At 39.5% G+C, this 14171-nt stretch overlaps 1 protein-coding gene and 1 non-coding gene across 2 annotated transcripts in view; both read right to left on the bottom strand.

Annotated features, from left to right (window-relative positions):
• Positions 1–14171, bottom strand: part of EPRS (glutamyl-prolyl-tRNA synthetase) — a 44636-nt gene that overhangs the window by 19296 nt on the left and 11169 nt on the right. The window contains 10 exon segments of the mRNA XM_006094327.3: positions 324–436; positions 1013–1220; positions 2488–2624; positions 4769–4879; positions 9115–9174; positions 9602–9686; positions 10315–10548; positions 11805–11976; positions 13345–13537; positions 13871–13922. Of these exon segments, the coding sequence (XP_006094389.2) occupies positions 324–436; positions 1013–1220; positions 2488–2624; positions 4769–4879; positions 9115–9174; positions 9602–9686; positions 10315–10548; positions 11805–11976; positions 13345–13537; positions 13871–13922 (1365 nt within the window).
• Positions 2216–2406, bottom strand: LOC111827116. Its single transcript, XR_002830612.1, has one exon. It is a non-coding gene; the product is annotated as a U2 spliceosomal RNA (small nuclear RNA).

The following is a 14171-nucleotide window of genomic DNA, read 5'->3' as shown; positions in this document are numbered from 1 at the left end:
CCTGCCCTGTAGCTAATGATGCTCAGCAGCTTGTGTGTGCATACGGGCCATTTGCATATCTGCTCTGGAGAAATTTTTTCTTTATACTTGGACTACATGAAGATGAATTACAAGATGGTTTAGTTTCAGAAATGAATTTGTGAATATTATGCTGTTTCAAAGATATCACTAATCAAAGTCCAAAATATTAAATACAGAAGAACAAATCAAACTGAATAGAGAATTACCAGGTACAACATTTTTGTGAAGTTCAATTTTTAAAGTATGATGCACTCTAAGAACGTTAAGCATTTTCCTTTAGTTGTTCAGCTACACTTATTTACCTGACAGGTTCATAAGGCTGATCACATATAAAGAACCCTCTTCTTTGGAGCTGTATAATGTCCCCTTTTTTCAAATCCTTAAGGCAGGGGTCCCCAAGCATCAGTTCTTCATGCTGCAAAGGTGATAAGATGAAAAGACACTTTCTCAAAAATCAGAGCACTAAATGCAACAGTCTTTCCAGGAGCTGCAATATTCCTATTTTACACAGATATGTTAAAAACTTTACTACATAAGCATACACAATAGAACAGAGAAGTATTAAAATAAGTAACGATTATATTTATTGTAATTTTCGAAGTTAACATTTATAAACTGACAGGCTTCAGAAAACCTTTAAACTAACTTGCTTGGAGTCCCTGCAGGTATAAAATAGTTTCCCACCATAAATATGAACGATGCACACCAGACTGAAAAGCACTTACGGATAAGGGCTCTAGAGCCAGGATGCCTAGGTTTGAATCCCAGCTCAACCATTTAGTGTCTGCCTCAGGCAAATCACTTAACCTCACTGTGCCTTACTATCATCTGTAAAACGAAAACATTACTCTTTCACATCTTCTTATTTTAATAAAATTCTACAAATCTCTTCCACTGTATTTGAGGAATCAAATACTTAAAACTAATTTTAAAAATTCTCAAGAGAAGTTTACATAGCAGGGAGAGACAAAGTATGGTTTCTTTTAGTTACCTTACTGTTCTTGTTGACATACTGCTTGAAGTCCTCGTCTTTTCCCAGCACTGGCTTCGTGATCAAGTGCTCGTACGTGACACAGATCGCTGGGATGGGAAGAGCATGGGCCGTCTCCGCAAGCCACGTGATCTTAGTGGTTTTCTTGTAGTCTTTGTTCTCCAAATTCAATTTGGCATCAAGAGATACAATTTTTCCATTTGCGTTTCTAGGTGTAAGATTGCAAAGTGTTTTTAAAACATAAACCCTAACTGCCATAACAGTATCTGTAACAAATGGATCAGGAATTGTCTTTGTAAAAATTTCAAACCAAACACTTAAAATTTGAGTTTTTCGTATGTGCCAGGCATATACTGGTTATAAATAAAATATAATCCCTGCTATCAAGATACTAAGAATCCACTGGACAACAGACCCACATACATCTGGTGAAGACCATGAACATATTTACAAACTTTAAAGTCAGCCATACTAAGTATTTTTTTAAAAACCTAAAATAATGTATTATAAAACATTTAGCAATTACTTAAAATCATATGCAATGACTGGACAATTAAGATGTCAGAGTCTACATAAATCAATCTTCGCATATTTTGTTCCATTGATGTAATCTTAAAATTATAAATATAGCACAATATAACCACTGGAAAGTTCAGGTTCATCATTAAACAATTAATTTTAAAGCTGATTTCTGTATAGAGAACATGTTAAATTCTGTCCAAAGAATCCCTCCACCAGGTAACTATAAAATGAGAATCAGATGATCAACAGGGACCCTAAAACATTAAAACTATTCTTATATCTAGATGAAATAAATTTCAGCATCACAAGCAAAAGCTATCCTGATACCCTCTTAGTAAAATGGAACATCTATGGAAAAAACATTATCCAGAACTTGCAGTACTTATGCCTGGGTAAATTTACCACTCAGCCACATGAATGTATCTGAACCAAGTAATTTTTATTTTTTATTTTTTAAAAAATATATTTATTGACTTCAGAGAGGAAGGGAGAGGGAGAGAGAGAAACATCAATGATGAGAGAGAATCATTGATCGGCTGCCTGCTGTATGCCCACTACTGGGGATCGAACCTGCAACCCAGGCATGTGCCCTTGGCTGGAATCGAACCCGGGACCCCTCAGTCCACAGGCTGACGCTCTATCCACTGAGCCAAACCAGCGAGGGCATGAACCAAGTAATTTTTTTTTTCTTTTGTTCCCGGAGGTACTGCAATACCGGGTCGATGCGTGGAGTGGACGGAGCAAGCTCCTATTCCATCTCCCTGCTCCAAAAACACATTTAATATAATGTCCTCGGATAGAGGACGTATCAGATATTAAACTGATAAGAACAGATACTACACTTGATCTTAGCCAAAAGGCCGAGAAGCGACGAACCAAGTAATTTTTAATAAGTGAATAAACACAGCACACTTTTATCCCATATTTACTTGAAAACAAACGAAAGTTCTTACTTGTGTATTTTGGTAATGTTGAGGTTGCCCCAGTTTATAAATGTCACCATCTCGCCCTCCGACAACGTCTCCGCATCGGCACCTTCGATGAAAACTCTGGGGCTGTACCACACGGGCTTCAAGCCCACGTCAGGATTCTGATGAATAAAGCAAAGTGTCGGTTAAAAAGACAACTTGTTGAACCCAGTGTGGAAATGCACCTATTCTTCCATTTTATTCTTTCACCAAGAAGTTATCTGTGCTAGCTGGAATCCCAGCCCCGTGACCTGGGTCGGTCAACTGACCACTGATGCCAATGAGTTACATGAGGTGGTCTGCCCGAGATTACATCCAACCTAAAGCACTGTTTTCAGAGCTGGAACAGTAGTTGTCTCTAAGTGTCCTCGACCAGAATCTGCTTTGCTATCCTCAGAACCTCACTGCTTTTGCAGGAAAGGAGAAAATAAAGTCATTCCTGACCTCTGCTACAGATTATAGGACAGATATCACACTTAAGCAGAAAATTAGGGACCTTCATATTTTAGAAGACAAATTTTAAAGACAGAACTGTATATATATATATAGATAAATTTTCTGCTTTTTCTATATTACATGAAGAAGGTAAAGAGATTTGGGGAATAAAAAGAATACTATACTTGTTAAATTTCAGGTTTTGTTTGAGAGAATTCAAAAGAAAAAAATATATGAAGATCTTTTGAAATAAATGTTAGATAGCATGTGTTTAATAATGGTTCAATAATTGGACCAATGCATTTGAGAAAAACCAGTATGTTGCTACAACTTATATTACGGTGGGGTCAGAATAGAATACTGGCAGGCTAAATATAGAACACTTTGTGAGGGAAATAATGACAATGAAAATTTCACAGATCAAACTAAGAAATCCACTCATCATATAAAGCACATTTCCCTATCAATTAATTCTTGTTTAATAAGCACTAACGTCACTCATGCTATCTGACTACAACAGTCACTTTAACAAATAAGCACTCTTAAGAAGTTTTATCCTCACCATTTACATTTTAAAACATTCAGTGAACTTCACGTTTAAGCTAACTGTAGTGTGTGATACATATCGTATGCCACTGTTCACCTAGTTGAACTGAATAATCAGATGCAAGATAAAGGCAAAGCCAAATCAATCAAGCTTTCTCTCCCTCTTTCCCCCAAATCTTATTAGGGCTCCCCTTAAATAACTCAAATATTTAAAATTAAAAAAACAGCTAATGTCACACATAGAAAGCCAATCACATAAGGCTACGGCCTAGAATATTTATAGCTCTTCATGATGCATATCACCATCTGTGTGACTCTAGGAGCGTAACACGGTGATGAGTAAGGTCATGAGTCCATCAGTCTGCTGGTGTATGACGGGTATCTGAACATAACCTTCACTGTATAATGAGGATATTTACAGACCACTCACAAAGCTGGACTAAAAGAACCTACTTTTCCTTCAAGACAACCCAGGAAGTCATGACCACCCAAGATGGCAAGCATAGCTTGACTACAGGGAGCTCCCTGCAACCCGTATTTAAGATTTACATTCTAATTTAGACAGATAACACTTTCACTTTACTGATATTTTCTAAAACAGAGCAAAGAGCAGTGTGATAAACTCTGGGTACAAGTTGTGACTTAATATTACTAGGTCCAATGTTCTGGCTTAAAGACAAAGGTAAGAGCTAGTGAATAACCTAGTTAAGAGAGAACACACCTCAGCTTCCACACAAAGAAAGGAACATGAACTGATACCTCATCTTTCAAAAGGCCTCCGAGAAGAGATGCATTCTATCTCTACAGAATAAAAATCAGGCACCAACTGAGTGTAAGTTCTGTGTGATGTGCTGTGGATTTTACTAGGATAAATGTCTTCAGCAAGAAATCCCCAAAGTCTTTTCTCCAATTAGTATCGCAACCTGATAAATAATGTTGGATATGCCCTGACCGGTTTGGCTCAGCGGATAGAGCGTTGGCCTGCGGACTCAAGGGTTCCAGGTTCGATTCCGGTCAAGGGCATGTACCTTGGTTGCGGGCACATCCCCAGTGGGGAGTGTGCAGGGGGCAGCTGATCGATGTTTCTCTCATCGATGTTTCTAACTCTCTATCCCTCTCCCTTCCTCTCTGTAGAAAATCAATAAAATATATTAAAAAAAAATAATAATAATGTTGGATAGAAACGATCCCCAAACCACGCTCTGGCCACCAGAGCACGCTCTCCCTTTCATTTGCTATCCTGCCCCTTCTATTGGACAGAGCGGCACTGAGTGTGCAGGGTGACCTTGGGGTGTTTGGCCACTTCTTTCATCTCCTCCTGAGCTCCCGGGACGTGCACTGGGATCACCTCCTTCTTCAGTAACGCGACGTATCGTGGCGCCACCGGGTCAATCACCTGCAACAAATGTGCCCTCGTGTGAGAACATTCAGATATTCCTTTCCATTTCATAAACAGCACAGGAAGACTAACTGGCTTCCTTTGTTACTGCATTTACTAATTTTTTTTATTCATCAGCTAACTCTCCTCTAGCATTTTGACTGTCAGTAGAAAAGAGAGGAACAATCGTAAATGAAGGCTACAGGAAGGACCGAGACCACCTTTCCAAGAATGAGGACTCACAGGTGGAAAGAAACCAACTGCTTAAAGCATAATAGTACTTTGAAAGTAATTTTTTAGTTTTATTATTTTTAAATGATTTTTAGAGGGAGAGAAACATCAATCCATCATTGCCTCCCGCACGCTCCCTACTGGGGATCGAGCCAGCAGCCCAGACATGTGCCCTGACTTGGAATCACACCCGAAACCTTTCTGTGCACAAGAGAAAGCCCAACCAACTGAATCACACCGGGCAGAGAGAAAAGTAATTTTTAACTCTGCGATTAGAAGGTAAGGAAAGATTATCCTGTGGGATTACATATTAACCCTACAGGTAGATATGATCTTCAATCCTGTATTATTGAAAAAGTCCATTTTGAAGAAATATAAATGTGTGTTTTAGTATAATTTTCTAGAATATAATCAGGTTTAGGTAATGCATCACCATCAAAAGCAGAATAGCATTAGTTCACTATAATAAGGCAATTCTGTAGGTTAAAAATGTAAACAAAATATTTCTACGTGCCTGCATGCTCTATCTACAGGGACCACTGTATTCCCAGTCCTAGCAAGGGCCTGGCACACACAGGGAATCAATAAATATTTGCAGATTAACTGAATGACTTGTCCTCATCACTGTGTTCTAACCTACTCTACCTCCAACACAGCAGGAGCATGGCCTTCGGGTCCGATGTGCTTTTCTCACTTCACTGCTCAAGTTAAAATTTTCCATGATGACCAATCACAAAAGCAGTGTTTAAAACACTAAATGAAGCACGTGGAAGAAAAATGTAGGTAGAAGCAAATGTATCTAAAAGGAATGGAAATGATCTTTTCCCATTTGAAGGATGCAGGAAATAGTGGCTATGATTGCTTTATTTTTTTACTCGTTTTTTGTATGCTTTAAAAGTATTCTGGAAACATGACATTGTGGAAACTCTGAATAAACTCAGAGAAGAAACCATTCTCAGAGGGTCACTCACAAGAGTATGAAAAGCTAGTTAATTTCCCCTTGCCTGCTTCTCCTCCCCCAGTACTAACTCAGCACCAGCCTCTCTAGGTTGACAGCTTCAGCCTTGCCTTCCTAGAGACTTACAGGTCTCTTACTAGTTCAGGGTTCTTCTATGATCAAAGATTTAACTTGTGACCACTTGGCTCAGTGTTTAAGACGGTGAGATACAACTGTTTTAAAGAAGCTAAAACCAACCTGAGAAGCGTACTTCCGTCTCCTGCAGCTGTTTCCTCAACTGACGAGAGCAGCAGGCTGTTTCTCACACTAACTAGCTATAATGACCCCTTAGGCCTTGGCTAGCAGAGATTTTCAGGCCACTTCAGTGTAAAGGACTATGATTCTAATGATCTGAAGTGTGGAAATCTATTTTTTTAATGTTTTTATTGATTTTTAGAGAGAGAGGAAGGGAAAGGGATAAATAGAAACATGGATGAGAGAGAAATATCTGGATTGGCTGCCTCCTGCACACCTCCTACTGGGGGTTGAGCCAACAACTCAGGCATGTGCCCTGACTGGGAATCGAACTAGCGACCTCTTAGTGCATGTACTGATGATGTTCACCCACTGAACACACGGGCTGGGCAAGCCCAACTCTTTCTCTTAAGGCCTCCAATCATTCTTTTAGTCTCTTCCCATGTTAAACTTGAGCAGATAACCAGTGCTAAACAGAAATCTGAAAAACTGCATTTAATATCAACAAAAAACCAAAATAAATAACCTGGAGGAAACAAATGCTCTAAGTAAAAAAATACTATTAGCCCTAGCTGGTATGGCTCAGTGGACAGAGCGTCAGCCTGCAGACTAAAGGGTCCTAGGTTCGATTCTGGTCAAGGGCACCAGCCCATGTTGCGGGCTCAATCCCCAATAGGGGGCGTGCACGAGGCAATTATTCTCTCTCATCATGGATGTTTCTCTCTGTCTCTCCCTCTCCCTTCCTTTCTGAAATCAATAAAAATGTATTTTAAAAATAAATAAATAAATATAACCATGAAGCAGGAAGGGGAAGTTATTTTGAAAATTCAGAGAAGAGAAATCTTGGAACTATGAGAACATAAATGAACAACTCAGCAGAAGGGTGGTTGAATAGATCTACCAGAAAGTAGAGCCAAATGGAAAGATAGAAAAATAGAATCAGAGGACCGGTCCCGGAGGCCCAGCATTTGCTCAAGAAGAGTTCCAGAGAGAAGAAAACTTTCTAGAGGAAAAGAAGAAAGAAGAAGGAAGAAGGAAGAAGGGAGAAAGAAGAAGGAAGGAGGAAGGAGGAAGAGGAAGGAAAGAACAAATTCGAGAATATTTCCCAAAACTGAAGGAATGAGTTTACTGCCTGGAAGCCCTATGTTCTTCCCATGGATATGGATGAAAACAGACCCAAACCATGGCACATCATCATGAAATCTCAAAGTGAACACACAGGCCACAGACAAGGTCTCAAACACCTCCATCCCAGGCCCCCTTCTCAGGGAGCTCCTGAGGCAAGCAAGAGGTAATACAAAGAGAAGGAAGATCCACGAAGCAGACGATCCACCAGCGAACAAAAGCAAAGGGACCTGCAGGGAGAGGAGGAAGCCTGATGGGGGTAGAGATCAGGCCCAGCAGCACCGAGGCTGGGGCAGAGATGTCTCCAGGTGGAACTTGCAGCTGAAGGGATACCTGGGCATGCAAACACTTTGGTAGGGAAGTTAGACAATGTATGTGGAGTCTGAGACACAATTAGAACACTCAACAAATTAAGGGGCCGAGGACACACAACGACCAAAACAATCAGCTACAAGAAAACCAACAAGTTATGAGAGAAAGAAAGAGACCTCATCTTCCATGGTGGGAAGTCAACTGATGAGGCCCAGAACTACAAAGTCAAGAAGTAGCAACACACATCATTTAGAGAAACGGGCAATAAATACCAAAAGAGTTATTGAAGGAGCTGAAAGTGATTTGTCCAGGGACAAAAAATGGAAGGAAGACAGAGGAACATACAGAACTATATGACTATAGTGAAATGCATTTCGTATATTCGAACAAAGTATACATCTGTAACTTTATTAAAACTGAAAACCTTTAAAATTTGGACTATTAATAATAAGTACATCAATGTTAACTTTGCCTATAAATTCTACTTTATTATTAGTAACTGCAGCAACAGAAAGAACCAATTAATCACTCCTTTATGGATCAAAAAACTGACTAAACACAAAAGACTAAAAAAAATAAATTCAAGACACATGCGAGACAAGCAGCTACTTCTTGAGGCCAGGCATCAGCAAATCAAGCAGCAACACGAAAGAGTTTACGGAACACAATCACAGAAACCACAGTCTGAAACACGGCACTTCAATGATTTGCCTTATTATAGTGTCCAAGCATCTGCTTCCAATTAGTATTATTGACAGTGTCAATATGCAGTATTCCTCATTTGAGTTCGTTTAAGAAACGCTTTTTAAAAAGCTAGATTCAGTAAGACACAGGAATCATAGTTAATACAACTCAACGGAATCTGTAACTTTAAAACTGTGTTCTCTCAGTTCACAAGGGAACAGTGGAATGGTCAAATCTTCCCTTTGCCACGTTTTTAAAAACTAGGAATAGTGCATTTTCAATGGGTTTGTATAAACAAGTCTTACATAAATGTGATTGTGCTTCAAAGCTGTACAACAGCTCAGGGTATAAGATATGCTAGAAGCTTTGTGCTAAGTAAGGCGAATAAAAGCATTAATACCTTCTTACAGAGAGCTCGCAGCTTGAAAGCAGAAAAATGAATGCAGAGTGTTCATAAACGATTTAAGGAAAAGCTGTTACTGTTCCCCATCACTCCAAGTTTGCTTGCTTGAATCACTGTTACTCGTTTGGTACAGTTAATAGGCTTAACGCTCTTTATATGTTTAAAAAGGGAAAATATTCCATTTTCCTGTAAGTCTGCAACAATGATAATACTCTTCACAAAACTGCCTCTCCCATGAGCACGCTAATGGACTCTACAGGTAGGAGTCAGACATGAGAAAAGGGGTGTAAGAGTCAGAACATTTACCTTTTTGTTAAATGCCCAAATTTTGTCCCATTCCATGTTCACAACTGAACGCGAGGAACCCTGGAAAAACAGTAATAAAATGACTTAAAGGACAAGAAGTAATGAAAACATTCCTTTAACTGTAGCTGTGCATGTTAGAAAAAGTAAGCCCAGTAATTGCTTGCAAGTTTATTTCCGCTGGAATACAAACTTATTATGTACAAGCTAATTTGGTTCCTTCAATAGGTAGAGTCAACAGTCACTACTGCACTGGGTAAAAATACTCCAGCTGCCTTTGTCCAACTCCGGCTTAGGAGTTTAGGACATTGTCAGTTTCCCATTCTCAGAGTGTAAAGAGTACTAAACATACTCTTTTTAAAAAAACATTTGCCCTTGCATTATAAGGCACAAACAAGGAATAGAAAGAACAGAAATAAGAAAGACCAAGGGGGTATTAAGAGACACTTGAAAATTCCAGCAGACAATCTGGGAAAGGAACATCACTCACCTGAGCAGCAATAAACTGCTTCAGTCCTTCAACTGTCATCCCTCTTCTCAGCACACCACGAACCGTGGGAAACCTGGGGTCATCCCTGGGAAACGGACATTTTTCAGCATTAATTAGATTTTTTAATGTGTAGATGCAGAGTACAAAATACCTTAACGAGTAATATTATATTCAGCTTGTTAAATATTTGGACTGAGAGGTGGTTGTAATAATTGGGTAGATCACAACCCAGAGCCCGAGTGGATGGATGAGGAAAGCTGCTCACGTCAGCTACTGGAAACAGTACAAGCATATTTGAAGAAAGACACAGGGTGACACTTCAAATACAGAAAATCCGGGCATTAAACAGTAGGTGCTTTTTACTTCACAAACATTCAAGGTCCCTGCTGTACATATGACCAGGAGACCAGGTCTCCGAAGGACCAGACTCTCAAGTACTTTGCTATGAAACGCTGAGTATGTACCCCCATGTGCAGGGGATGTACGCCATGTGCTTGTCATTCCCACGCACCATGGCCCACAATGTGCTCTATGTTTGCAGCATTGAAACAAAGGGGAAGGGGGACCTGATGCACCAGAGCAAATAAAAACAAGGACAGAAACCCCACAGGCCTAGCATTCCACCTCCTCCCATCGTCCTCCCAGCCTCACAGCAGTTAAAAAGTCACTGAGCTACCATGCCCTTGCTCCCCTCCATTCAACAGTAAACATACCATCCATCCACCAGTCCTTCGTCTACAAACCACGTGAGTTTTCTCTTGGACAGCACTGTGTTGTTGAGATTTAGCCGACTATATTCCCAAATGTACGGTTTTCTTATGCCTAACGCTTCAATAATCCAATAAAACTGCTCATCTCGGTCATGGTATTCTGTTGTTCTCAGGGCATGTGTAACTCCTTCAATGCTGTCCACTATAGGGCAGGCAAAATCGTATGTTGGATAAACACTAGGGAAAAACGGAATATTTAACACATCAACAAGAAGCATTTTAGCCTTTCTATCTTAGATTAGGCATTATAAGCAGCAATACTAATTTAAAACATAGTCTTTACAAGTTAGGAAGTTCTTAAAACCCAACATGTTTTATGACTATTAATAATCAAAGTATATCAAAACATTATCAGGTTTTGAGAATAATGAATTGGTTACCTACTCAATATTCAAACAAAAAAGCAAATTTGCAATTTAAAAGACAATCAGGTATTGGCACAGCCAACTGTACAACCATATTTCTGTAATGACCAATGCACATCATGGTAGGAAGCAAGATACAATCATTTGGAGAGAATTTAGCTTTTCAATCTTATTAATCTCACACTCAAGTAAACTACTTTTGTAATAATTGCATTCAAGAAGAGATAAGAGGGAAAAAATTAGGTAAATTAAAATTCCATTTAAGACTGAATACACCTAAAAGAAATTTCTGCCTAAAAAAATGTACACAGCACATAAGCAGTTTTAATTTGAATTTTAAAAAAACGTATTACTGCTCCTGCATTAGGCTTCGTAATTATTTGATACTGAAAATGTGGATGCAAATTCACTTTTCCAAATGTATCCAAAACATGTGCTTAGTAAAACAAGGAGCCACACATCAACACCGCCCAAGTTTACTTAAAGTCACACTAACCAACCAGATAATCATTATATTTACCAATCTCTTCAAGTTAAAAGTCAGTATGAGTATGCAATAGGCTTCTTCAAAGTATAAGAAAACATTCTATGATTACTTTATGAAGTAATCTAATGGAGGAACCTTTTAAAGAAAAAATTCTATTAACCTGAAAACCCACACAAGAAACTAAATAGAAACTAAAAACACATACTTTCTTTTACTGTTCCTATTTCTGTAAATTTTCAGTTCTGTCACATTCATGAATGAATTTATGCCTAGCAGAATCAAAGTTTAAACTAAGACAAGTATCTTCATCTAAAGATAAATAAAAAATAGATACCACAGTGTATCTAATCAACACATTACAAAGCAACTGCAGGCAGCCTCGGGGACTTCTACAGATACAAGGCATCTTAGAAATGATGTGGAGCCTTAACTGGTAAGTGTTCGCCCGGCAGGCTGCCTGCTGTACACAGGCCCAGTTCATCCACGATGAGCAAAGACCAGGAGTCATCACTATTCCATCCTGTACCGACTCCGAGTTCACAGGGAGCATCGGAGCGGAGCCTGGCAGGCGATCACCTTACTTGTATCGATTTCCAGTCCTCGGGTGAGGCTGAATTTTGCAGCGGTACAGTGTCGGGTCCCTCATGCACCCATTGTTACTGTTCATGTCAATTTTTGCTCGCAAACAACAGGACTGACCAAACGGGCTCCCTTTTTTCATTTCTTCCCACATCTGCAGATTCTTCTCAACAGCTACAAAATGAGAGTTATATTAGTTGATCTGGCATATTACTAATTGAGTTGAATTCAAATTTAAGAGTCCTGTAATTTTATATAAGTGTTCATGCTCTGGTTTTATATTATCAGCAGTTTAAAAGTACGATAATAGTTCCAATATCTGGTGCCAGGAGGAGTAAATGCACTGGTTTTTTTAATGCAGAAGTTTCAAAAGACACTTAGAAAATGCCCTCTATAAACAACTTTTAGAAGAAGTCAATACATTCTACGTGTAGCACTGATGAAGGCTAAGACAAGAAGCATGCAGCCTGGACGTTTCTCTTCTCCGCATTTCCCATTTTCCATCATGACCCAACGGGCCCCCCTCCAATTAACCCTGTGCCTTTGAAGTGGAAGCACCCTGTTCCTTTGCCCAGGGACAGCCCGGTCTGGCCCGGTCCATGCGGCCCATCAGGAGAATAGGCTCAGGCTGAGAGCCTGAATCTGGGGACTCCCTGAAAGCCCCTCTGTCATTCCAGTGGGAAGAAGGACACCCTTGGATCCGAGAAAATGAGAGGATAGAAAACAGATAGCGATACAAGTTTAATCCTAGAAAAAGAATGCTACATCCCAAGTGACTATGGTCTTACCTATGTCAGAATATCAAAACCTTTTGGATAAAATGACCCGTTAAACAATGATTCTCTGTGGAAACTACTGAAATATGGTGGACACATGACCTGCTCTCAAAGGATCAAGTTAAGTCTAAAAGTCCAGTTGGTAACTTAAAAAGAAAAAAGACTTCTATAACTATTTGATAAAAGACCTCTATAACTATTTGACTTTACTTCCCAAATGTGACGTTCAAGATTTAACTATAATAGTGTGGAAGTTCCGGCAACATAATTATAGAATGAATATAGGCCAATTCCAAAGCCCAAGGACAAGTAATAAGAAAGATGTGCGTTTTTGTCAAGTGCTATTTCAAAGATTTAGGGCAACACCAAGATTATAGGTTATGTTCACATTTACCCACATGCTGAAAGGAAGGTTTAAAGCATGAATAATATTATCACCAAACACTACAAAGGCTAAGCATTTCAACTGAGGAAAATATAGAAATGCCACAGAAGGAATCACTCCAATAGAATGAAGTGCACAAGGCTGTACATAGTACGTGAGATGCAAAGGGCACGCGTACCTAACGCGCAATTGTGAGGCTCCCAAAATAACAAGAGAAAGATGACAGAGAAAGAAAAAAGATTAGTGAGAGATGAACTAATATATAAATCATGTTCCCAAATGTGTTTAAACCAGCGTCTTTCACAGAAAAGAAACCACGTTCTACTCAAGGCGCAAAGCACAAGAACATCAGTAAAACATCAAACGCTGACTGTGCCTTACAGTTGTTTCTGTGTTTGGATTCTGTCCTCTGCTCTCGTTCGGCTTTCATCCGCTCGGCAGGAGTATCATCCACATACGCCTTCCCTTCCTGAATTAGCTTCTCAGCGTATTTCATTATCGTTTCAAAATGGTCCGAGGTGTAAGTGAACTGGTCTGGTTCGATATGCAACATGGCAACGTCTTCTAGGATAACCTGCAACAGGAACCCCAAGTCACCATCAGTTTATCTCGCACATTTCCTTGTCCATTTTCATTCCTTGACACTGTATTTGGGCAAAATGTAATAACACACCGTCAGCCTTATTTAGCCTGGAAATGGTTGTGCAAGTTGTATTCGGTCGGAAAAGAAAAAGAGAGAGACTCGCTCTACTAGCTTCTGAATGGTCGGCTGAGAAAGTGGCCTCCTGAGGGAGCTTTCCATTTACTCTGGAAAAGCTGGTTACTATTGGCCGTTCTGACAATGACTTGCCCGCTCTGCACACCTTGCAGTGCTTCTGAGTAAAGATGATAGGAGAGGCGAGGAGACCTTCCCATTCCCCAATACGTAGTCGGTGTGTGTTTCAGCCATAAACTTAAAACTATATGACAGAAAGGAAACCTGCCTCTAGTTACCCATTAATTTAAAAAACATATTTATGAGAAAATGTATTTAGGTAAATTCTAAGTATTCAGGGAAATTCTACAACAATCGAGGAAGAACAAATAAATTGAAGGTTTTGGTATTTATTGGCTTAGGTCTGAGACACGGAATAAGCCCGGATAGGAAACCCACAAAGCACAGGATGCTGTCTAAAGGTACATACGCTGAGGTTTCGATGACAGAATTA

The sequence above is a fragment of the Myotis lucifugus genome, unplaced genomic scaffold (assembly GCF_000147115.1).
Source record: "Myotis lucifugus unplaced genomic scaffold, Myoluc2.0 scaffold_133, whole genome shotgun sequence".
In the NCBI taxonomy this organism is placed as follows: domain Eukaryota; kingdom Metazoa; phylum Chordata; class Mammalia; order Chiroptera; family Vespertilionidae; genus Myotis; species Myotis lucifugus.
The sequence above is the reverse complement of the archived record's forward strand: the minus strand, read 5'-3'. Positions and strand labels throughout refer to the sequence as shown.